This window comes from Engystomops pustulosus, chromosome 5 (genome assembly GCF_040894005.1).
Source record: "Engystomops pustulosus chromosome 5, aEngPut4.maternal, whole genome shotgun sequence".
Lineage (NCBI taxonomy): Eukaryota > Metazoa > Chordata > Amphibia > Anura > Leptodactylidae > Engystomops > Engystomops pustulosus.
The window spans coordinates 158,961,544-158,989,380 of NC_092415.1; the positions used below are offsets into that span (position 1 = coordinate 158,961,544).

Consider the following 27,837-nt stretch of genomic DNA (forward strand, 5'->3'; position numbering starts at 1 on the left):
ATTGATAGATGTTTTGTCACTAAGACTGAGCAAAGTGACTGAGATAGAAAGTGCATGTTACAGATAACATGCAGCAGAATATTATTTCACCCAGTCCTTTAGAATGTGCAGCATGAAAACTACTGCTGAGTGGTGATGAGTGGATTCGCTAAAAATCTGGCTCGGCCAAACACAAATTTTAAAATCTTATTCAGTGCCTGCACCCAGACCCTAACCAGTAACACCCACAATCAGTACTTTTAACAGTGGGTGTTAACTGTTTAAATTCCACTGCCAAAGTCACCAGTGATATTCAGACTACTGCGAACGCATGCGCAATGGCACTAACATGCTGGCAGTGTTGTAAGCTGCTATTTTGAGGATGGTCGTCACTCTCTATGATCAATGGGGAGTGATGATCCTCCCCAAAGTGGTGGTGCCCAGCAAAGCCGGCAGGTTAAGCTAATCAAGCGCCCACGATCAATGCTAACACTGATCATAGTCATTAACTGCAGGGGAAGTTGAGCCGAACCCTGACCCCCAGCCTTCCAATGAAGTTCATGGTCGTTTACCGGGGACCTGAACTGAAAAGTTTGGTTTGAAACTCTCAACAATACTGCTGAGGATTCTTGGTGCAGTATTCCAACTTTGCAATAAACCACAGCAGAAACTGATAGTTTCTAATTTTTACTGCGTTCTGAATAAATGTAGAATATTCATACTAGATTGAGATTTTATTTCATCAGTGTTTTTGTGCAGGTTTTGGTGAATTTGGCTAGTCAAAGCGTCCCCGCCATAGGCAACTTATTTTAAAGGGCCAAAATTTCCAGGGATTGTGACTTGTACATCAAGAAAACTGGCATACTTGACATTATAAATCAGCCCCAATATTTCCTACAAACATATCAGCTACCATCAAAAGCTAAGAGCAACCAATTTGATGCCAGGAGATTTACTTAATTACGTGTTGCTTCCTGCGGAGCTTCAGCTTTCCTTTGCTTTAACCATGACTAATATTCACTCACATACAATTGGTTCTGGCATCAGAGATTATATTCCCATAAATTTAACTAGCTACCATGAGATAGTTTTACACTGGTGGCCGTTCAGACCTGACTAGCATTGAGTACCTTCAAGTGATGAACAGAAAACACTTTTGGCATCACTACAGGGTACTTCCAAGCAGCTTTCTGTACCCATCCAAAATCTGTTTCTTAGAAGTTGTTGAAAGCTTGGCACAAAGAAAAATGGCAACCATCCAATTATTCAACATAAAGCATGTGTTGTGAAAAATAACCCCATGGAATTATGTTTCCTGGATGCCCCTCTACACATTTGATGCATTGCCAGATTTCTTTTTTATCGCTCATACCATGTACAGATCACAGACAGTGGTTATATACATACATAGATGGTTCTTTATAGCATAACATATTTCAAACTCAAATATTCAGAGTATTTGTGGACTGTTATAATGGTTGTGGGAAAACCTTTACATTTACGGACTTTAAGAGCATGTCCCAGATATATATAATGGTTGCCATTTGTTATTCATATGGTTGGAGATATTTAATATTGTTTCTACAATATTAATGTCAGATTTATGCTACTCCATCTTTGTGTTTTTGTTATGTGGCTGTCTACTGAAAAAAAAAGAATAATTTATAGGTTTATAGGACTCACAAACTACATGGGGAATTTTTCAAGCCTTGATAAAGTCAAAGTCACAGGAATTGCGACTATTCTTTTACACCACCAAATAAATTCCTGGCACAGATTATAGCGCAATTCCATGCCAGACAGGGCCAACGCCTCTTGGTATGTCCTGCACCAGCATTTAATAAATCTCCTCTGTTTTCTCATGGCAAAGGAAAGCCACCCAATAACAATACCCATTCCTCCTACCTGGTTGCCGGCCTGCCACTACTTGCTCCTACTTTTGTAATGTACAGTGTTGAATTGTATATTGTATTCTAACTACAGGCATTTTGAAGGCACATAAATCAACACAAACCTTAAAATCTAGAAACTCCTACATGTCATGTAATGTAATAATTTATAATACATACAAAATAATTCATTGCATTCCGAAAACTACAAAGTCACTTTTTTAACTGTGTGGCATCTGTACCCAATATATGTTACCATATGCATGATAGGAGGAAATATACTTCTGTAAATTATCCCTATGTAAATGTATTTCAACTTCAACTAAAGAGTCATTTAAAGAAGGGATGATGGAAAACATATACGAAGGATAAATTTTATAACACAAAACACAAGGTTTACAAAATGGATGAAAGTGCAGTTTAAAGAAAAACAAGAGATGTTCTCCAAAAATGAGAAATCTGAGATGTTTTTTGGACATCCTGTCAGTACTATATTTTACTATTGTCTGCATTCACCTAGTTAAAACAATAAAGATTCTGTACTGTCCCATATACTGTCATTTTAGTATAAAACATAATAAGAATTTACTTTTATGTTGGAAAGCTGTTATTGAAGATGTAGAATATCTTAACAATTAATCTTTACAAAAGGTAGCTAAACAATGGAAAATCAATAAATAACAAATAAAATTTAAAGAGCTTTCACACTGAAAGAATAAAGCTACTCATTTAAATTAGAGATATTTAAAAAATGAAGGCAATTAGAATTACATAAATTCTCTCTAAATGTAAAACAAGGAAAGTAATTTCTTATTTTTGTATTATTTAAATGTTTGTCTAAATAATTTCCCAATTAAAGTAACACAGAAAATAAGGAATACAGATATAAAGCAGGGCTGTTATGCTTGTTGATAGTAATGAGCAGTAGAGGATAATAATATAGGCAGTTTGAGCTGAAGCCTTGGGCCCAAGCCTTCTAGGTGGTGCATGGCCACCCAAACTACCCAACAAACCACCAAAACCGGACCTTCATCCATAACACCCATGTACATCTGTTGCTGCTCTTAATATATATTATCTCAAAACACATGAAGGTCCTCTAAAGCTCCTGAAACCACAGATTGAAAGCAGCAGAAGGGAGGCATCCCCAAGAAGCTTGATACCATATGTAAAAAGTAAATTCTGGATTTGTAGGGGCTTTAATAATCATACAGTCCAGGGACCGTGGTAGTCTTAATAAACCCCTGGTAGTGAAACCACCATAAAACGCAAAGACACATAACCTTAATAACAGTGACTCCCAAGATGACCACCATACCAGGCCATTTAATCCCTATTGTAGTGATAGCCACATGGCATTCAGAATAGTGACCAACACAGGACTCTTATACACATGACCCTCATAGTTCCATGGAAAAAAGCCAGTGAACTCATTTAGAACACATTTCCTCCCCTAAATTTTTGGCAGGAAAAATAGCATGTGCCTTTTTCTACATACATGTCACAAGTTCACAGCTAGATTTCATCATGTAGCAAAGCAGTGATTTCATAAGTCCTTACCTTTGCCATTTGGGCTTGGACACCTGTGGCTTTTAGCGATGCAACGGCTTTTTGTGCTGCAGCAGGACTGTCAAAATCTACAAATCCATAACCTGCAAAATGAATACATTCTTTTATTAAGAAAAGTAAAAACAATCTGTGACAATGATTTATGCATTATTTATCACAGTACTTTCATTTCAATCAAAAAAAAAATTGAACAAGATACTTCAAAGTGTAAAGTATATCGCCTCATTCTCCTCGCACAATTTAATATACTAACTGAACCCCTTCTTTTTGGTGGAAATTTAAATAATCAAATATAGAATAGCAAATAAAAGCAAACAAGTAAAATCAATCATATATATAATTTGGCAAAACACTAAAGTTTGCCAGTTAAATTGCTTAAGGTAAATGGTTAAAAATGATTTAATTTGTTAACAAATTTTGCAGAAATCCACAGTTTCAAGTTATGCCATGTACACAGTTCTCATTTTTGGGAGGTCTCAGCATTTTCCACCACCAGGGGTATAACTACTGCAGTAGAAGCCATAGTGGCTGCTATGGGGCCTGCAGTGTCAGGGGGCACCATAATGGTTGGACACAGAAACTGACATGCTAAAAAACTTCTGTTTGAGCCTTCTTCTCAAAGAAAGAAATGGTTGGGGATAGGACGCTACATACAACAGCATAACATCCTGCATATGAAATCCCCACCTCTCTGGCACCACCTGTCTCTAGATATAGCTGGTCTGTGTAGTACTTATTTCTATGCCCCATTCTGGCCCAATAGCCTGCTGGCCATGCCCCCTTCATGCCCCTCCAAACCCCTTTGGGGTAGAGATGGCATGAAGGGGGAAATAGAGCAATTGATTTCGGTTGGTTAGTATTTGCGATTATTTCAGGGTTTCTACACCAGTTTAACAGCATAGATGCCCTAATACTGTTAATGTCTCCCTATATGTGTGTATATGAATGTATACATGTGTACATATGAATGTATGTGTATATGAGTGTATACATGTCACATATACAGTATACTAAAACACATAGTATAAACACATAGGGGGTCATTTACCTTTAGTCAGGACATATGTGCATGGATTCATGGATTTTTTCTGGGTTTTGTTTCATTAATCTTAGAGGGTTTTGCTTTTTGGGGCTTTTTAAAAAAAACGTGCACAAAAGTTCAAAATTTGTCTACAACCCCCTTCTAAATATTTCCCTAAGCTTGATCAGGACTGAAGTTTATATTCACCAAAAGTGTGCCACTTTACTGCGATTCGAGCCAAAATGCAATATTTTTATACTTTCACATCTGGACTGGATTTTAAATATATATTGCCTCCTGCTCATACACCTTTTCCAGCATATGCAAAGTAGAAATCCACCTAGTCGGTACATCACATATGAAGTGGTGGGAGGGCAGACCAAAATTCATCTGCAGTGAAGATAGACATGCAGTAGCAGGGTATGAAAGCTGAAAACGTGATCACATGCCACAAACTTATGCACTTTAAGCTGCAGCTCCTACAGGTCTGTGTAGTTGGCCCAGAACGCTTGCACCACCAGGTTTAGCACATGCACAAAGCAAGGGATTTGCATGGACCTGTCTCGGCCCAAAGCTGCAATGAGGTACCAGCAGTTGCCTAAAACCACCTTGTCGTGCTTGAGGTTCGGCAGTAGAAACCACTCATCTGTCTACTCTTGGTTCCCAGTCCACAGTGCCTAGGTGGTGTGTGGTCTTTCAACTAGAAAGATGAGCTTTAACACAGCCTGTTGCCATTTTCCCATGGCTTTGATAAAACTGGTGGTGCAGGTGCTCCTCTGACTGGTAATGTCTGCTTACACTGATGCACCCACAGTCAGTGAGAGTGCTTCCATTTATGTGTAACTGTTTATCCACCATCCAGATTAGAATTGATTTAAACCTTTCATCATTTTTTCTCTTCCGTCTACAGTGCCTTGGGTTGTAAATTTCTTGATTATGTTGCACACCATGGACAAAGGAACATCAAGATATTTTTCTACAATTTTAGTTCACACAAAGGCAGTTCTCTTCTTCTCTTTTGTTTCTCAGTGCTTAATGGAGTACACAGACAAAAAAGAGTCAATTTTTGCACTTTTAAACTGGTTTTAGGTGTGATTTTTTTATATTGTCCACCTTGTTACTTGCCAAAGGTAATTTTGAATGAGCATCACATGCTTGAAACAATGTTCACCCATAACTTTGAAAAGTTTCCAATAATTTTGTCAGGCTCGTTTTTGTAGTTTTCTGTAAAAATATATCTAATTTGCCTCGTTATATTGACATCTAAAACATGAGCAAAATAAACACATACATTTTCCCTATTTAATTTCTGACCCTCCCATATTTCTTGCTTTTCAATTGTTTTTGGACATCTACCAAATACTAGGAGTGAAACCCATCAGTGTAACATATAGCTTATTGTCTGATATGTTGGCAAATTCTTACCATCCTTCATCATCTATGAGAAGGAATGTCTTTATTTTGCACTGTTAAGACTTGTTTGCGCCATTTTGTACTTTCATTCCTATTGATATTTCTTAAAATTTCTTTAAAGCATATATTGTACATAATAAGATTACTCAGCTAAGCCAAGTGCAAGAAATATGATATGTGAGAGTTTACAATTATAGTCTATTACTTGTTTAAGGGCTTTTTAAGCTCACTGTGCTATATAATACAGTCATCCTTGAACAATACAGCTTTGTAATGTTACGTTGTAATATGTAAGAAAATTAAGAGTTTAATAATTTCATGAAGACATAAAGATCTTTATGCCAACCACAGAACTCAGAGTTCTATAACCTTAGCTATTATTAATAACGTTCAATTTATAGAAGTAGGTTTGTCATTATAGTTAATGAAAGGTACTTGTATTTGTGGTTGCTACAATGTATTTCAAATGCTAAGTACTGAAGTTGGACTAGACAGGTAAGTACTCATTAATTTTATGATCACTCTTAATGAGCAATTCTATCCCACACTGTCCTTTATGCGATACTAATCTTCGGCTCTGCTCACTGAAGCTTATTAGGTCCTGTTTATAACATAATGTAGTCATGACAGCTATGAGGATTTATTCTTGATCAAATCTGGAAAAATCCAGGCTTTTAGTCCTAAAATATGGTATGTCAGGATTTTTAGGGGTCATTTTTTGGGTACACTTTGTTGCCGTACAGTCTGTATATCTTCTTAATCTAGCTGGCTTTGCTGCTTTATAAAACACATTGCTCCTGCCTGCTGTCATTTACTGATTTACTTTACTCTCTGGTTCCACCCTACATTGGAGATACAACAAGTGGTGAGGTGATATTTTTCTGAGAGGAGAATGCCCAACAGAACCTGGGGTTTGGTGGGCAGAATTTTGTCAGCAAAGAGAAATGGAAATCTAACATGGGCTATAAAGACAAAATCAAGAAAGGAGCCACGCTCAAACATTACAGTGAGTAAAGACATAAACATACCAGAAGGGGGAGGGAAGGACAGCAATCCAAATCCTGCACGTTAGCTCATATAGTTTGGTGCTCGCAGCCAAAGATTCTGGTACATGAATCTGTAGTTCGGAACATCGATGGAGGGAGCCACAGCACGCCAAGGTTTCCAAAGTATAAAGGCTTTATTTACATAAAAGGCATAGAGTACGCGACGTTTCGATTCGCAATGAATCTTTTTCAAGCATCATGCTTGAAAAAGATTCATTGCGAATCGAAACGTTGCGTACTCTATGCCTTTTATGTAAATAAAGCCTTTATACTTTGGAAACCTTGGCGTGCTGTGGCTCCCTCCATCGATGTTAAAGACATAAACATGCTACAAATTTAAAGGAAATCAACCATTAATTTTAAACTAAATTTACCTAAACATACTTATCTATAGTCCTCTTCCCCAGGATCCTTGGGGTTTGTCTTCCTTAATCTTGACACATTGTGATCATTGTATAAAATAAATTTGAAGAAGCAGCCTGGGGCAATGTCTGGTGAACTGAGGTTTTAATTATTCACACCTCCCAAATGATATCTCTGCCCTCTCAAACATTGATGTCACCTCCTTCTCCCTGAGTGGGGTGACTTCACGCAAGAGGTGTAAATAATTAACAGCCGGACAGCCTGGACAGCCGGACATCGTGTCCCCAGGCCTCGGGCTGCTTTTTCTTCCTTTTTTTTTACAGCAATCCTGGCGTGTCAAGATTAAAAAAGACAAGTGCCGGAATCCAGGAGAAAAGGACTCTAGGTAGTGTTATTTCTCCAGTACTGTATTTCTGTGGCATAGGAGACCGTATATATGTGACTTTTTCATCCATATGCAGCACCTATGTAACCCATATTTATACGTCTCCATAGATTTCTAGGGCATATGGAACCAAAATACGGGAGAAAATAGGACATGCTCTTGTATACAGTATGGTACAGTGTAAACAATGGCAATGTAAATGGTTACACGTATTGTCCATTGACATGAATGTGGCTATATGTAACCCATAAGAAAAACGGTACAGTACGGGTAGCATATGGCCGTTTTCATACATTCATGAAAATTCAGCCTTAGTATATTCCTGTTAATTTAGTTTAATATTAACTGGTTGATTTGCTTTAAAATAAAAGGTCTGAGAATGAAGGGATAGTGATTACAGCCAGACATTAACAGAACATTTTTAACACATGGTAAACTACTAAAATATGTTAAAAGCATGACTGTAAAGTTCAACAGACAAATAGACTGTGGAACTTAACAAGTAAGATGGAAGAACTACCTAGGAATAGTTGTACTGCTGTACAATAGCAGTATTCAAAGATGTGTTTAGTTAGTGTGGGTTAGTTTAGCTGACAGGTTGGCTTTTATATCCTCATTTCCTGGAAGCCATCTTTTTACAATCCTGTGTCTGGCTGCAAAACAACTGGCTGCAGCTTGAGTATTACCTCTTCTGCTCTGTCTACAGTAGGAGACAACTTTAGTACAGTTAAAGGAGTTTTCCCACCAAACAAGTTACGCCCTATCCACAGGTTAGGGCCTAAGTTGCTGATTGGTGGTGGTCTTAGTGATGAGATCCCCACAGATCACAAGAAGGGGGTCCAATGGGGTTTGAGGTACCTCCATTGGACCCCTCGTCACTCCCTGAGATGAGTGGAGCAGATGGCCGCACACGTCCGTTCTACTCCATTCATTTCTATGAGCATTGCGATTGCGATTGTACACTTGAAGATGTTTAAGTTAATTCTTTACAGTTAAGTCTCACACACTTTCAAGTCAAAAGTTGAAGAAATTATGAGGGAAAAAAATACCATGGAAGAATAAAGTTTCATGAACTTTTAAAACAGTATGAAAAATGTCTTCCTTATGTTTTCTTTCATTATTTTTCCATATTTTAGAATTATTGTTCCTCTGAGAATAGCACAGTAGAAGTATATCTCCTAATTAAAATATATACCGTATTCGGAGGACCAATGTATGAATTTAGCGCAGGCAGCACATAGTCAGCAGTTAACAGTTAACTGCTTTCTGAGCTCAAAACATGTTCTGCATCCATGGGTGCATGAAAGAGAACATGTATTAATTAAGAAGAGAGACCTCATCTGCATTCTGCTTTACTGCTTCTTTAGCACTTTATATGAAGCAGCAAGCATTTACAAAGCAACACACTATAAATTCTCAAATTTGTAGAGTCAGCTCTGGTCCTCAAGCAACCTAAGCAGGTCAAAACAGTTTCCCAGTGCATGGATGAGAGGTCTGTCATCATGGAATACGCAAAAGGAACTTGTAGATCAAAACCAAACTCATGCTCTACTGTGTGCTGAAATTCCTCAGTGCAGAAAAGTAAAATGTTTAAGAGCATGGATGCCAGGCCTGCAGAGGATGCTGCCAACATTTGTGGCCTGCAAACTCCATGCCTACTCAACCCATAAGTTTAAAATCTCTGAAGTGCCCATTGGTACAAGGAGAAATGGATAATCTTTTATTTTATTTATACGGGCAGGGGTAAAACTATTAACTGCAGTGAGGTCTATATTATAAGTGATTGATCTTGAATCTGTATAACTAATATTGTCTGGTTTGGGGTCTGTATTATTTTAAACAAATTTTGGATCTGTAACTACAATGGTCTCATATGAATGTCGGTATTATTTTCTGGTTTGGGGTGTATATTCTTTGGTCAGGTGTCTGCATTATAGATTACTCTGTATTCTTTAATGGTCTGTTGTAAGCTCTGTATTATTAATTATTGTCTACACTATTATCGGATAGGCACTATTATTTGTCAACTGGTTTGGGGTCTGTATAATCATTGTCTGGTCTGCGTTTTTTACTACTATTATTGTTTGGTCTGGCTCTATACTATTATTTATTATCTGGTTTGGGGGCTGTATAATTATAATCATTTGTTTTACTATTATTGTCTGGTCTGGGTCTTATTGTACTGGTGCTATTATTTAAAGAAACACTGATGGTAGAGTCCTATAATGTCACCTCACCGAGGATTCGTTTTTCCTATTCTGTTCTTATTATATCTTGGTACAGTGCAATTAACCTAAAAAAAATTTCACAACAATGCTCGGGCTTACGTCACTTAAACGCCTCCTGTCTCCAGGTACTGCTGATTTACGTACACCTTTATTCCTCGTAACATATCCAGATCCCTCCTTCTCACGGAGACAGCTTCGGCTGCGCAAGGAGTCTCAGCGCTCATGCGCAAGATTTTCAAACTGCCGTTTTACATCACCAGCAGTCTGAGTAATCATAAGGTGAGGCCTGGCTGTGTTAAGAAGAATGGGGGCGTAGTTAATTAGCAGTACCTGGTGACATAAGCCTGAGTGCCTCCAGTTCATTAGAATATTTTATAAAAAAAGAATTTAGGTCACTCTCACTGTCCCAAGATTTAATAAAAACAGTATAGGAAAGATGACACCTTGTCTCTGTATTTTTAATGGTAAACAATTGTCATGACATGAACTAGTCACTTTAAATTCTTCCGGAGATGGCATTGTCACAAGACCATGACTTTTCTGGACTGTGTATCAATTCTTCCAGTATTATCATCAAACTGAAAGTGACAAAGCTCGGTCCACATGACCCACTTATATCCATGATTACCCTGGGATAGGAGAATTTGTCAAAATATCTAAAATGCATTGTATCACATTTGTGAAGTGTTTCAGCATAATAATACACATTGATGAAGCATAAATTTTCAGTTCTGAAACTATGGATTTTTTACCTATTTACATGAGCACAAGGTACAGACTTTTGACTACTAAGTAGAACTTCTAGCACAAAGTACTTTTTAATATACAAGGTACATTAAAAAATTTAAATGTATATTAATTCTAAAGTATTTTTCTTTTTCACTTTTATTTAGCATTTTAGCTATCCTATTCCTAGAGAACGTCTTGGTATTTTTTTCAAGATATCTTAATTATTGCAAAGATTGTTTAGGCAAAAAAAAAAAGTGAGAAAGATAAACTAATGGAACAAAAATATCCTGACCACTAGAAAGCTGTAATTAGAATATCACTTTTCCTTTTTTCTGTTATTTCATCTCTTTATTCATGCAAGAGCCATTGCACAATAACATGCATTAATTACTATATAATATTGGGTTAATTGGTTCAATTAAAATGTCTGGTGGTGCAAATAATTACCAAACAAGATGAAATTAGGTTCACGCTTGTATTTATCAACTATTGATTGCCAACTTTAATTGGCGGCAGTCCATTGGCACCCAGGCAGCATACACTACAACTGAGCAATGTGTTGATGCCAGGCAGAGCATTGCTAATATGTTCTTTATAGAACTGCCAGACACAACACCAAAGAGTTCAATGCCATGTGCACACAAAAAGTCCTTAGAGAGATTTCAGCAGATGATGAATTTATGTGGTTATTGATTGCTGCATCTCATTATGTCACTACCATTTGCTCTAATAATGTATGTTATCATTGTGTAAAGTGGAAGAGTTTTGGCTTCACAGTCTACTGAATATAAGTTATTCATAATGTATGCAGATAATAAGGATTTTACATAACAATTCTATGGCATTGTGACTGTATTTACACATATATATGGTTTATGTTAATACAGTTACTATATATGAGCAAACAGTCCGATTGTGGAGCAGCACAGCGAGTATAATGGATCAAGTCCAATGGTGGGTGCACGCTTGATAATGGCTCTATGGATGAGCTGAAACGTTGCACCTTATTTTGCTATGGGTGAATAAAGATCACCTTTATACTTACCGGAGTGCTGCCTCATTGCATTTTTTTTTTGTTTCTATATATGATTTACTCCTCCTTAGTAATATAATTTATATTTTTTCAGCCATTTTCACTGTATGACCCACTGTTATACAGTATATGGTACATGTAAGAACTGAAAACTAAGCATTTACATGCTACAATGTTGTGGTAGAAACTGCCGAGGGAGAGATTCCCCTAATGTTATCAATTAATTCTAATATTAGGTAAAACAAATTAATTAATGTCACAATAGAAAATGCATTTAAATTAAAAATAGAGGCAAAATGTATCTTTAAATCATAACTCCCTCCAATGTTCTGTATCTTTCATAAGAGCAGATCAGATGGACGGCTTCCCTACCTGGCACAATTGAGCTATTCCCTGCATCAGTAGTCTTCCTGCCCCACGTTGGCCTCTTACGCTGCCCATCACGACCCCCTTCATTCCCCACCACATGCTCCACAAATTTGTAACTATTTCAGGGGTTGTACACCAGAAAATGTACAAGCCTGGTCTACAAGCCCTGATAAATGTACCCTAAAGTTTGGTACCTGCAGTGAGAACAAACATCAAACCTTTATATACTGAGAGGAAAACACTCCTATGAGTTCCCTCGTATTCCTTCAGTTATATTCTTTCAAGCATCACAAAGTCTGTGCTTTAGTTTTGTTGCAATAAGTATACATGCAATTATACACTTAAAGGGGGAATTCTCATTTCGGCAAGTGAATGTTATTGTTTGCATGATGAAAAATTATACATTTTACAATATACTTTCTATATCAATTCCTGATGATTTTCTAGATCTCTGCTTGCTGTTATTCTATAGAAAGCTTTTATGTTTACTTCCAGTGGACAGAAATTGTCACACAGGTGCAAGCCCCGTTAGTATCAGAGAGAGTAATCAGAGCTGTGTGTTATAACGAGCTGTGCATCTGTGTGCCCATGGTCAGAGTTCTGTCCACTGGAAATAAACAATGAAGCTTTATATAGAAGGACAGCAGGCAGAGATCTAGAAAACTGAGAGGAATAGATACAGAAAATATATTGGAAAGGGAAGGGGAGCAGTGGGTATTGGGGTTCATTCAAGAAAAAGGAGTAGGTCCCAGACATTAATGGCCACTTAGATTCTAAGGCAGGTTGCTTATTTTAATGAAAGATCATCTGTGAAGTCAAGCTGCAATGTAGTAATATTAAAACACAAGGATTGACATTTTTTTTTTCAAATATCACAGAATTTGAGCATTATTTTAAAAAAAATTACAATTCTTGGAAAATAAAGCTATTAGTTTATATTCCTTGTGTTGCTAGATCCCACTGTATTACATTTAGCGCACTGCTAAAGGGGTAATTGATCATTCTTGACACGTTACTCACAACGTCTGTTAATAATCAATAAGGTCTATCAGTTATTATTCAGGCTGTTGAATGCTGAATACCTAAAAAGGATCTTACTTATCAAGAATAGCTTGATGACTCTATTAGAAATTGAGAACTTATGGTTATAGCAGTCACTTATTTTTGTGCCTCAGCGTGCATCGAAATTTTCACTGTGATAAAACTAAAATATATTGTACAGCTTATAAAGTACAAAAAGTAAAATAAATAAAACAATAAAACTATTGTTCAGCTAATAAAGTACAAAACATAAAATAAACAAAATAATAAAAATATTGTTCAGTTAATAAAGTACAAAAAGCTAAATACAATAAAGAAATTGTTGTATCTTTTTTCGTCATGTGGACCACAAGAATAATGACTTTCTGAAGAGTTTCCTTTGGTGAGCAATGTATTGAAATCAAAGCAGGAGATACTAGTCACGTTCACAAGCTTTAAAAAAACTTGCAAAATGGTACAAAATATGTAGAGTTATGTTATCAATATTAACCAACAAAGGACTAAGCATCTAGGTTTTTTTGTTCCCTAAAGCCCCAAAGTATATAGCACAGGCTGAGCAAATGTTGGGTCCACTTCTATGAGTGGCAGCAGGGGAGCCTAGATAGAAGACATTAGCGGTGTTAAAGGGGTTGTCTACTTTCAGCAAATAATTGATATGGTTTGTTTAAGGAAAAGTTATTCACTTTTCCATTATACTTTCTGTATCACCTGTATGACCATGGACAGATTTCTCTCCACTAAAAGTAACCATAAGAGTTTCCTTTAAAAGGAAAGCAAGCAGAGATCCAGAAAACTATGAGGAATTGATACAGAAAGTATAATGGAAAATTGTATAACTTTTCCTTAAACGAACCATATCAATTATTTGCTGGAAGTGGACAACCCCTTTAAGCACTTCTGTTTTTCAGTTTCCTTGTGCACAACACTTCTGTCTCCATAGGGCCTTATGATCACTGCAATGCCATTGCCATCTTAGTCAATGCAGACAAACCTGTGATAACTATAACAGTTTCTATATCTTCAATTGTATTTTCTGATCTATAAATTAAAAAACAAAACACTACAAAAATTAGCTTACCCCACTACCCACTGTTGATGAGACAAAATTACCCTAAATTAAAAAAGTAATATATCAAAATCTAGGATAGTAATGAAAAACACTTATGTGTTGTAACCAAACATTGCAAAATATTACTTTTTACTATTTTTCTAGCTTTAAGTCTAAAAATGATTTAACCATTTACAAACCTTTTAATTGTCTTGTTGAAACTTTTCATTGTCTTGCTGTTACAGGGCTCCAGAGCTCAGTCCTCTCAATACTGAGCAGGTGTGTATTTACTGCTTCCACTAAAAACCAAAATGGTTTCTAGGTTGTGGGTGTATTAGTCAAATGTAACTGTGGCACCTAATATGATCACATCGCCCTTGGATGTAATTAAATGGTTGTAATTGTTTTCCAAGACCGCACAAAGCCTATAAGAAATTCCTAGGCCTGCCATTCTGTGTGACCTATCACACCCTGCTTGAGGAATGCAAAATATTCACATTATTCTTTGGAACAAAAAATATACACACATTTTACTGCAGCAATGTATTACACTTCTGCTGCCAATTTTATGATTGAATAAACCTGAATCAATAATCTACGTAACAGATCTTTAATTTAGGTAGATTGTTGGGTTAAGCCACTGGGACCAGCCTGTTTTCAGGCGATTGATTTACACAAACCTTACCATGATAAGTACTATATGGGTGACCTTATTAGGGTCTTGTACTTTCCCTGGTAAAGTTTAGTGATAGTGGCCAACCAAGTTAACCAATCATTGCCTATCCTTTCATAACTGGCAAGATGTAGATATTTCTAGCAAAATGTAGATATTTTTCAAAATCTTTGGAATAAGGCAGCTTCCAATTTATCAGGGAGCGGAATACAGAAAATCAGTTTAATCTTTAATTATTCATTTAAGAGGACCCAAACTCAAAAGACCAGCAAAAGGTACAGAATTGCAACATATTTTGATGTTGCTTTCAGTGACTATATTAAATGCCTTGGTGCCTTTACATGTGTAGAGTATAAATGCAATATCTAATTTATAGCTTTCGGACTAAATATGAAGAAATGTTTGTAACATTTTGACCTGTTATATGCTTCTGATCAATAGCGTTGAGGAAATTCTCATCGAACTTCTTAAGAAAAGTGGTAGTACATCAATACAGTCCCCATTACTCATATTGCTTTCAAAGACTTTTTGCTTCTGCATTTTAGCTATCAATATTATTTATTATGTCATCAATATTTTTATGCTGTCCCAATTCCCAAAATATAGCCAATCCAGTAATCAAGAATTTATTTTTCTGATTTTAACATAGGTTTTGATATTGTAAGTTTGAACCGTTGGCAATGTCAAAAAGATTTTAAAAAACTACTGCTAAGAAAATATTATCTACAGGCAATGGAAGAGGTAGTGTCTTGTGGAGACTTTCAGTTATATGGTCATCATAGAAGGTTTCTCACCATACAAGGCAAAATGGAGGATTGCTTGGTATAAGTGTTTAAGGATCTAACTTTGTTCAGTCATCCTTGTTTTTAAAGGTATTTAGGGTGTGTTTACACGTAGGAGTTGAATCTCAGGTGCATCATAATCATTGTTGATGTGGTTATAGGTGCAGATGAAATAGATTGGGGGAATATATTAGCACTGCCATTTTGAATTTCAGTCTTAGTAATCTCTATTGTATTGCAGTACATTGTGATTATACTGCTCCTGTATTACAGTCTGTCTTTGACATACTTTTATACAGAATGCCAAATGACTGCTAAGGAATCCTTTAATAGGCTCCGAGGACAGGGGTGCCTATCAGCCATCAAAGATGGTAGCCCCCAAATGCATAACTCTAAGGTGCCAGCACCAACTACGGCAGTTACCAGCAGGTGTCAGTTGTCTATACAACTGATGCATATGGAGAGGGCTCAGTATGGGCCTTTCCATACTCCCCTTCACAACAAGCCAATATATATTTATGTTGAGGGTCTTAAAAGACTTAATATGGACAATTTGATTATTCTTTATGCTACTTACATTACATACATACATTTTCCTATATAATGTTTGGATATATGTGGCATTTACCAATTAAAACATAGGCGTTCTAACCATAATATGTGATAAAGCATTGCTTGAAAGAGCGGTTTTAAGTAAGGCATTTCTAACCATATAAATATGCAAATCCAATCTAACAGTAAATCAGATCATGACAAGTAACGGCAATGACACATGCAACATCATAAGGTGTAGAAGTTGGTGCTGTAAATAGACCTCAATCACTCACTCGAGTTTTTTTCTTAAATTAAATAGGTAATGTAGATTTTTAAACTGACAAAAATTTGAATCATATCTCTGACTTTTTTTTTTTTTGCTAAGCCTAAGGAGAAAGCTTCAGCTAAAATAAATATTGGATTTGTACGGTCATAGACTTAATTTGATTAAAATATGAGCAGAACTATGGTAGGAATTAACTCTCATATTCTGTAATTATCTGCCCTACAAGAGCATAAGCCTAAATCTTTTCCATGTACTTTCTCTGCCGAAGTTTCTAAAGACCAGTGTTTATTAGAGATGTTATAATCATATGCAAGATAACTTATTCTATAGGGATTTATACTTTTGCTACTGGATATACTGTCTTACTTCCAACTAAGACCTTACAAGGCTGCTTACTGATGTAATAAGGGTCTAAATGCACTAAGCTAAGTACAGTATCAATGATAAGCTCAAGCAAAACATGAAGGTAAGATTGTATTAAAACATCCATAATTAATGTCTATCTCTTTTCTAGTATTAAACTAGAATGTTCACACACACAAAAAAAAATTGCATACATTTTTAAAATCAGCATCAATGTATAAATAATATTAATGTATAAATAGTATAACATTTGGATATTGTTTTTCGTTACGAGGTTCGCCGCAGTTTATCAAACTAAAGTCATTAGTAAAATATAATAAAAAGTCATGCAAAATGTAAGTGCGATTTTATCCAAAAAGGATTTGACAGTATTTTCCATTAATAGCATTTTTTTACAGAGGGAAATAAAAAACACTCTTCATTGGGCATTGGCTGAAGGCAAGTAAAAGAGAGGTGTTCTGTTTGTGCAACCCAAATTTCCAGCTGTATGTCTTCTCATTTAGGGAACTTAGTTCTGTTGCAATTGCCTCCGTCAAACTGTTGGGTAGTAGGATGGGCTGCATACCACATGTCTTTCTCTCTGCCTTGTGTCCCTCCTGCATCAAAGCCTTCAGCCCTTCCTCAACCAAGTCTAGGCACATGATTGGCATATGATTTCAAGGGGATGGGTTATGGACAGAACAAAAATCTAAGTACCAACCCCTTGCGATCTGACAATCAGTTAAGTAAAATCCTCATGAATATTCCTCCCTCCAATCTGGGTTTGACATTACAGGCCATATGTCTGCCAGCCATATGTAACCAGCCCCTTGAAGTAATGTGACTTTGAATATCTGAGAATGGGAGGGGTGAACAGTTTCCTCATGTCTAATGGCCATATTAGTTCGGGTCATGATGTCACAGCAAATAATCCAGTGTTTCTACCTGTATCACATAATCATGGACTACATGAATAAACTTGTAGTCCATGATTGTTGCTTGTAATGGGAAATTTATTTTAATTTACATTGTTTCCCTGGATAACCCCTTTAAGATAAGTGAGGTGCATATTTTCTCTGGGCACTCACATTCAGTTTCATTAATCTGCCATATATAAACATTTCTTCAATTGGATGTTATTAAAAAAAATGCTCCTGTGTGAAGATAATTTCTCATAAATGTAGTCATTTGGTCCCTTAGAAATGAGATAGCTTCCTCGGATACGGCCACCTCTACTGGAGAGATTGCACAAAGAAACAAAAAGTTTTTGTATATGAAATGTCCAGGAGTTACTGCAGGTCCCACAGCCGTCCTGTGGTAATGATTGCTGAATCCTGGTGGTCCGGCAGGGCTCAATAGCGCATGTGTGGCCACCGCTGCCAGAGTGTGACGTGGTCGTATCCGAGGAAGCTATCTGGTTTCTAAGGGACAATATCACTACATTTATAGAAAATTATCTTCACACAGGAACATTTTTTTTATTAACATCCAATTGAAGAAATGTTTACATATGGTAAATGAATTTAATTAAATGTAAATGCCCTGATGAGAATACCCCTTTAATGCCCATTGACTGCTATGAAATCATTGATTGATTGCTATGAATTATGATAAAAATAAATGTTTTATATGTTTCACAAATGTTCATATTTCATTTAAATAATGAATGTCTAAAGATTTTAACATTCAGAGTAAAGGATACATTTCAATCTTTATTCACCTAAGAATTTTTAAAACACGTTTCTACAAATCTATAACTACAGACTTCTTATAATTTATTTGATATAAATTTTTGACCTCCACTGGCCATTTACCATGCCACACTATCTACTGTGCAATTCCAGGTCAACTTGTTTCCTTTGCTTCTACAGGAACTTTATATAGTGTGACGCACAGAAATAATCTAGTGGGTCATACAGAGGACATTAAAATATAGAGGGATTTCAAAAACCTATGAATATATATTCACATATAGTGAAAATTGGACATTAAGTAACAAAAAAAAAGAACACAAGATCGCTTTTCATATTTTTCAATTATGTCCACTTCTTTTTTTATCTATAGTGACATACAAATATTGTTTCCTGCTCAATTTTCCTTACTATGGAGATTATTCCACTATAACCCTAAAATATTCCTTTGGTCCTTTAATGTTATGTCTTTTTGTATGGGCCATTTACTGTGTACTCTACAACAATTGTCGGACTGGCTAATCAGAGTAACAGAAGATACACATAAGAAGAAAACCTAAAGAAAACCTTAACCTTAACCTAAAACTTAATGGGGTATGATAAAGGGAGAGCTATTAGATTAATTTTACTTGGTGGGCCAAAGGAACCCCGGTTTGACACTGTGTATAACATTCTAATTTCATTGTGACTATTGCTATAAACCCCAAAATTAATTACCAATTATTATTCTCTAATTTGAGGTTGCCATTGTGCAATGGGATAATGCTCTTCTGAACTACTTTTAATTTCTCCTGCTTTTTTTGAAATACTTGTTAATATTAATATTGTTAATATTTAAAATGAGCTCTACATATGACACTGATGTACTGTTTCATCCCAAGAATTCTGCAGACCATGGAAATTGTGACTATTTTGGCCAAGGAATTCTACAATGTGGGGCAGGGTAGGGATGGGTTGACCTGTTAGATTTACACAATGTCCCAAATGATAGTTTAAAGAACAACTATAAACTATATCCAGCAGTTTCTTTGTTATAGCCCTCAGGTTATCTAAGTGATTAAATATTTCCTTTTTCTGCCTATGCTGACAAGCCCTTGAGTCCATCCTGTAGAAAAACTCTATTGTTTCATGGGGAGAAGGGGCTGCTGCTCCCTCCTCACAGACAGTGAAAGACATGTGACAGTGCTCTCTGTGTATGTAGCAGAGCTGGATGTGTTCAGGACAGTGAATACAGATGTTTTCTACATAGAATAGTTAGATACAATATCCCCTCTGTTCCTTATTTTTCCCACCATTCAAATCTGTGCTTCTATAGAACGTACTCTGTTTCTCTCTTCACCTCATGCTGCAGCCCTTCCCCACCTTGTACTTGGCACTTTGTGCTCTGTGTAGATAAGCTATTAACCCTTACTGCTCCCACAGCACAAATAATACACAGCTTTAACTTATTACATGTTCCTTGCTCCCCCATGTGATGAGAGCTTCAAGGCTAGTCACCATATGTGCAGAGTTCAGTGGATTTATTTGTGGGAAACCAAATGGATTTAATTCAAAATTACTTTGAAAGAGAACACAAGGCATCATGAGATCTGTGGGCAGCTTGAATTGGACCCAGCCTGAGGGCAAGTACAAGAAGAGCTAGGTGTCTGCCCACTGTACCTCTGGTGAGAAAGATTTTTATCAAACACTTTCAAAACAGAAAATGCCATTACTTTGGAAAGAAAAGGGCAATTATGTGCATTATTGTGTTTGTTTTTAAAATGGAAATCATATGAGAATTTGGTAAAATCATTAAACTTTACAGTTACGCTTTAAATCTACAGAAGCCCTTGGATTTAAATTCTGGTGTGAGTGCGTAAGATGTTGGAACCTCAATAATTCTGCACGAGCAGAACAAAAAACTATGAGCAGCGCACAATGCGAGGATCTTACAACATCTGCACCATCTTATTTATAGCAGCAGCAGACTGACACAACAGCAACACCACTCAACAAGAGTAGATGTTGCCTGATCTTTTAGTTACTATGAGAGAAAATGTGCCACCAGAGAGGTCTCTTGGTGACCAACTGTTCTCTTCTCATTCAAGACATATGCATATGAGCTCTGTGTACACATGTGTGGTGTCTTTTAGAATATTTAAAGATCACTATTAGAGCAGGTTAAGTAAAAATTGGTAAGTTAACTACTGATTATTTTTTATTTTTTACTAGGAAGAACATTCTTTATTGTAAACACTATGCATAGCAGTGAATGATTATTATTATGTAGCAAGATCATCATTTATTGCCATGTATAGTGAAATCCTGATCCCAGATCATAATTCACCCACTGTGATTAAATGATGCAAACGTGAGTCCTCTTACCGCCTAGGATATTGTCATGTTTTATTGTACCCATGCATTGGATCTTGTCTTTTTTACAAATGGATATTCACCCTAAACTAAGGAATCAGTCTCCTTCTATTAAAGAGATTAAATGAGAAATGCTACAATTTTCCATGATGTTCATCTGCTGGATTTATAATGTCACAAATCATAGTCAACCAGAACACTACTGCAAACTAAAAGAGGATGAAAAAAAAGCATCACATCAATCTGTCAAAACAGATTCAGTTGTTGCTGCTTCTTTTCTTAATCATCCGCAGTGAACATTTTACGGGATTTATCAGGACAAAATTTGTTTCCAGTACTGTGTCCAACTGATTAGTGCCTTTTCAGCCTCATTCTGATAAAACCTATAATCCAATCTCACAGGAATGTTTCCCATCACTTTTAGTAAAGTGACTGGTGCTCAGTGGGAATGGTTAGAAAAATATAGAGGTAATAGAAGAATACTTCTGAATTTGTTATTCTCATGTATTATGTATTAACTCATGTATTATTTCCTTGTTCTTTGAGTATAACTGAATAAGTATATGATCTTAAAGCTCGTCAGTCCAAATGTATGTGTACCCACATATCATGTGCCATACTTATGTCTACTTTTGTTGGAGAGGAATTCCCCAGCATCATGTCCTAGATATGATAGCTAACTGTACACCATCTATATCTACCTCAAGCAAACTAGTTAACAAAGTGCTGTAAAACAGATATTATTCCCAAAAACCTTTTTGATTTCAATTTTTCATAAGCCATATCATTGAAGTAGTGTTCCTTAGCTGAGTGATGCCAGTAAAACAATAAATGACCACTGACGCAACTAAAAATACATCACCCGCACCTCCAAAAATACATCACCCAAACCAATGAATCTGAACTGTATAACCAGGCTTTTGAATGTGTCAACATTAGAGATGTGCTCGTATCGAATAACAAACCCCATTGAAGTCAATGGGAGACTCGAGCATTTTTCACTGAAAGAACACATTGAAAGAACACTGAAGAACACATTGCAGATGTTTCAGTACATCTGCTAATTTATCCGAAGACACGCATATAGAACGGTGTTCTTCACAATAGTATGTGAATTACAATATATGTGAAGAACATATTGCAGATTTTTCCATACATCTACAATGTGTTCTTCACACATATTGTTCTTCACATACTATTGTGAAGTACACCGTTCTGCACGTGTGTCTTCGGATAAGTTAGCAGATGTACGGAAACATCTGCAATGTGTTCTTCACTGTGTTCTTCACTTAAATGATCCTGTGTTCACTGTTTTCATTGTATTCTTAACTGTTCTTCACTGTGTTTTCTTAAGTAAATGCTCGATCTCGAGCAGGCGAAATACTCGTTCGAGCAGCGAGCCGTTTTGAGTACACAAATACTGGAACGACCATCAAGCTCGGAAGAGTATACTTGCTCATCTCTAGTTAACACGTGGTTTACATTATTATTATCATTATTATTATATTGTTATTATTATTTCTCCATTGTTGAATATCTCTGTAAATAAAATAAAAAATTAAAGGAGAAAAATAGTGGTCACTAGTGAATATAGTTTTCTGATGAAGATAACTTGGTTTTAGAAAGGAAATGTCAAGTAAGGAAAGAAATGTGGTTCCAGACCTTCCCACAACTTCTGTTCCTGCCAACATGTTAGGATTGTTCTAAATCACAGTCAACAACTGGGCGGCACAGATAGACAAAGAGAAACAATAGAGAAAAAACAAGGCTAGAGCAGACAAACCTGGTCAGGAACAAAGATGGCACCAGGATACAAAATTTTAAGGTAGAACAGTAGTCAAGGTTCAGAGAAAAAGTCAAAATGTCTATATGACTATGTTTCTACTATATATTTATTTTATTTGTATATGCTCCCTATAATTTGTAAAATGCTTCAGAATATGATAGCTCTTTATATATAAAGATTATTATTACAGACAGTCCCTGGGTTACGTACAGGATAGCTTCTGTAGGTTTGTAAGTTGAATTTGTATGTAAGACGGGACTGTATATTTTACAATTGTAACGTCAGCCAATTTTTTTTTTTGGTCTCTGTGACAATTGGATTTTAAAAATATTTGATTGTTATCAGAACCAGGATTAATAATAAACCTTAATTGCAGGCACTTGCATATTTGATATTTTTAATAGCTGTTTATTGTAGCCTTGGGGTAAAGTACAGTAAACTACTAACAACCAGAGGTCCGTTTGTAACTAGGGGTCATCTGTAAGTCGGGTTTTGTTAAGTAGGGGACTTTAATAAATAAAATATTTAATTGATAAAAATATTTTCAAAACTTTTTTCAATTAAATAGGTTATCTTTAAGAAAAAAAAGAAATAAATGGTGCTAAATTCAATTGCAATTCCTGTAATTTTCTGTAAACTTTGTAAAATTTCTAACTTTTTAAGTTTTACGATCAGCCTATCTGAACTTATGGTATAAGCAGCATAGTTTATGATTCTGACCTTTTGTCAAATAAGTACAGTAGTGAATTTGTAGCAGCAATTTATAAAAGAAGAGATCATATAGTCATCCAGGCTTTCTCTTTCATTTCTTTGAATTTCCTTAAATTTATAGAAGTCTCTCAGTTTGGATATGCCATTCACATTTTGGGATTTGACTTCTAATTATCCTGAAAATAAAACCCAATGCTTCTATGTCAATATTTTTTTTCTCAAACATCTGTTCTCCTAGGAATCATGGGAAGCACATGTCCCTCTATTCATAGCCCTTCCATTCATTCTCTAGATTACGGAGCCTGAAGTTTAACACTACTGATCATAAGAGATGGCACATCTTAGCAAAATAGCATCACTTTATGATTTTGGAACAACCATGTAATCTAATGTAGAGTATCTGATACATCAGATTAAAAATTCAATTATGCAGAAAAAATGGACAGCTCTGCTTAATGGCTCTGGACAGCAAAGACCAAACATGGATACTGGAGGCTTCAAGGGTTGTGCTCTATTCATGAAAAAAACATTTAATGAGATTTTTACATGGTGGAGGGAAGACAACAACAACAGCTCACATGTTTGGGAGCGCCGGCTGCTTCGCTGCGCTGCCTTTCAGTTTTACTACTACTGCAAATCAGATTAAAAAATGAAATAGTCGACAAATAAGATAACATACCTGCTTTTTTTACATCTAAGATAAAATTCTGGCAGTATCTGGTTCATTTCTTATATTTTATTCATATCTGACACATGTGATCCTCATTTTTTAAGATGAGTTTTTTAAAAGGCCACTTTTTACATTTCCAATAACTACCCCATGAAAGCATGACCAGCACCATACTCACAGAGATCACAATAATAGTCTGAAACAGTTGAATGCCAAGCGCCTGCTGCTTACACCAATCAACCATGGCACCTCATGTTCTTATAGAATATTACATCTCTAAGGATACATCTGCGCTTGCTAGAATAAAATTGGTGGAGTGTTCATCATTAGAGATGAGCGAGCACTAAAATGCTCGGGTACTCGTTATGCGAGACGAACTTTTCCCGATGCTCGAGTGCTCGTTTCGAGTAACGAGCCCCATTGAAGTCAATGGGAGACTCGAGCATTTTTCAAGGGGACCAAGGCTCTGCACAGGGAAGCTTGGCCAAACACCTGGGAACCTCAGAAAAGGATGGAAACACCACGGAAATGGACAGGAAACAGCAGGGGCAGCATGCATGGATGCCTCTGAGGCTGCTTAATCGCACCATTATGCCAAAATTATGGGCAACAGCATGGCCATGACAGAGTGACAGAATGAAGCTAGATAGCATCTAAAACATCCAATAATTGACCCTGACACTATAGGGGACGGCATGCAGAGGCAGCGGCAGCAGCGGAAGGCTAGAGAGTGGCATGGCGACATACCCTAAATGGACTCAGGCTTCAAACCAATGGGTAGCAGAGAGGAACCAAAGAAGGTGAGCAAGAAGCGCTCAAATAATATTGGTACATGATAAAAGTTTGCCAGTATATTTTGTGGATTACACAGCAGGGTGGCGACAAAGTTAACATGGAAGCCATGAAAACAATCCAAAATTCTGCCTGACACAGCTCGTTTGATAAGGGGACGATGTATGGAGGCAGTGAACTAGTAGTAGATTAAAGGTACTGCAGTTAAAACTATGTTAGTTGGTTCTTGGCATGGAGCTGGCGCTCCGCTGCCAGGCGAGCTTTCGCCAATCCAAGCCCCTGTCTCTAGGCTACTCCCCAAACAGCACTTCTAAGAACCTTTCGGATAAGATCAAGTGTAGTAGCGTTCTTATAAGTTTGGGATATGGCGGGTGAGGGGAATGTAAACATCTGCGCAAGAAGCGCTGAAATAATATCCGTAAATGAAAAAAGTTTTCCAGTATATTTTGTGGCTTACACAGCAGGGTGGCGACAAAGTTAACAAGTTTGATGTGGAATGCCCTGCAATAGCTCTTGGGCGGTGTGCCTTTTATCACCTAGGCTCAGCAGTTTGAGCACCACCTGCTGTCGCTTAGCAACGGCACTGCTGCTGTGCCTAGAGCTACCGACTGATGGCGCCATGCCCACGGATGGTTATTCGGAGGAGGAGGAGGTGGAGGAGGGGTGGGAGGATTTGGAGGTATAGTAGGCCTTTGAGACCTGGACCGAGGTAGGCCCCGCAATCCTCTGCGTCGGCAGTATATGACCAGCCCCAGGGTCAGACTCGGTCCCAGCCTGCACCAAGTTAAGTGTAGTAGCGTTCTTATAAGTTTGGAATATGGCGGGTGAGGGGAATGTAAACAGATGCGCAAGAAGCGCATGATGCGCATGGAGCTGGCGCTCCGCTGCTAGGCGAGCTTTCGCCAATCCAAGCCCCTGTCTCTAGGCTACTCCCCAAACAGCACTTCTAAGAACCTTTTGTATAAGATCAAGTGTAGTAGCGTTCTTATAAGTTTAGGATATGGCGGGTGAGGGGAATGTAAACAGATGCGCAAGAAGCGCATGATGCGCATGGAGCTGGCGCTCCGCTGCTAGGCGAGCTTTCGCCAATCCAAGCCCCTGTCTCTAGGCTACTCCCCAAACAGCACTTCTAAGAACCTTTTGTATAAGATCAAGTGTAGTAGCGTTCTTATAAGTTTAGGATATGGCGGGTGAGGGGAATGTAAACAGATGCGCAAGAAGCGCTGAAATAATATCCGTAAATGGTAAAAGTTTGCCAGTGTATTTTGTGGATAACACAGCAGGGTGGCGACAAAGTTAACAACTTTGATGTGGAATCCATGAAAACAACCCAAATTTCGGCCTGACAAACCTCGTTTGATAAAGGGACGATGTATGGAGGCAGCTATATGGACGACTTTTGGAGGTAGCAATGGAGACAACGTGTGGAGGCTGCTATGGAGACAATTCAATTTGGATAGTGCCTGTATGTGGCAGTCCAAAAAATTTTTCAAACCAGAGGAGCAGGTAGGTGGCCCTCCAGAAAAATGGAATAGATTGAGTGCCTGTATGTGGCAGTTCAAAAAATTTTTCAAACCAGAGGAGCAGGTAGGTGGCCCTCCAGAAAAATGGAATAGATTGAGTGCCTGTATATGGCAGTCCAAAAAAGTTTTTAAACCAGAGGAGCAGGTAGGTGGCCCTCCAGAAAAATGGAATAGATTGAGTGCCTGTATGTGGCAGTCCAAAAAAGTTTTTAAACCAGAGGAGCAGGTAGGTGGCCCTCCAGAAAAATGGAATAGATTGAGTGCCTGTATGTGGCAGTCCCAAAAAATTGTTTAAAACAGAGGACCGGAAAGGTGGCCCTCCAGAAAAATTGAATAGATTGAGTGCCTGTATGTGGCACTCCCAAAAATTGTTTAAAACAGAGGACCGTGTCGGTGGCCCTCCAGAAAAATTAAATGCATAAAGTACTATACCTAGAGCCAGTGGGCCCTGTCAAAAAACAGCCAGTTTCCTCTGCTTTACTGTAGAAAGAGGAGGAGAAGGAGGAAAATGAGGAGGAGGAGGAGTGGATAAATTATTCAGGTTGAGCTTCCTTCACCTGCTGGAGATTTGAAATTAGGAGAAATCCATGCTTTATTCATCTTGATAAGCGTCAGCCTGTCAGCGCTGTCAGTCGACAGGCGTGTACGCTTATCGGTGATGATGCCACCAGCTGCACTGAAAACCCGCTCTGACAAGACGCTAGCGGCAGGGCAGGCAAGAACCTCCAAGGCGTAGAGCGCCAGTTCGTGCCACATGTCCAGCTTTGAAACCCAGTAGTTGTAGGGAGCTGTGTGATCATTTAGGACGATGGTATGGTCAGCTACGTACTCCCTCACCATCTTTCTGTAAAGATCAGCCCTACTCTGCCGAGACTGGGGACAGGTGACAGTGTCTTGCTGGGGTGACATAAAGCTGGCAAAAGCCTTGTAAAGCGTACCCTTGCCAGTGCTGGACAAGCTGCCTGCTCGCCTACTCTCCCTCGCTACTTGTCCCGCAGAACTACGCACTCTGCCGCTAGCGCTGTCAGAAGGGAAATACTGTTTCAGCTTGTGCACCAGGGCCTGCTGGTATTCATGCATTCTCACACTCCTTTCCTCTCCAGGGATGAGAGTGGAAAGATTTTGCTTGTACCGTGGGTCCAGGAGAGTGAACACCCAGTAATCGGTGCTGGAATAAATTCTTTGAACGCGAGGGTCACGGGATAGGCAGCCTAGCATGAAATCTGCCATATGCGCCAGAGTACCAACGCGTAAGAATTCACTCCCCTCACTGGCCTGACTGTCCATTTCCTCCTCCTCCAACTCCTCCAACTCCTCTTCTTCTGCCCATACACGCTCAACAGTGTAGGACTCAACAATGGTCCCCTCTTGTGTCTCGCCAACATTCTCCTCCTCTTCCTCCTCATCCTCCTCCACCTCCACCTCCTCCGATATGCGCTGAGAAACAGACCTAAGGGTGCTTTGGCTATCAACAAGGGAATCTTCTTCCCCTGTCTCTTGTGAGGAGCGCAAAGCTTCCGACTTCATGCTGACCAGAGAGTTTTTCAACAGGCCAAGCAGCGGGATGGTGAGGCTGATGATG

General features: G+C 37.7%; 1 protein-coding gene across 2 annotated transcripts in view; it reads right to left on the bottom strand.

The window, feature by feature from the left end:
- The window catches only part of RBMS3 (RNA binding motif single stranded interacting protein 3), a 450,602-nt gene that overhangs the window by 215,874 nt on the left and 206,891 nt on the right, over nucleotides 1-27,837 (bottom strand). For both annotated transcript variants that reach the window (XM_072153580.1, XM_072153581.1), the window contains exon 4: nucleotides 3,429-3,520. In XM_072153580.1, the coding sequence (XP_072009681.1) occupies nucleotides 3,429-3,520 (92 nt within the window). The remainder of the gene's footprint in view (nucleotides 1-3,428; nucleotides 3,521-27,837) is intronic.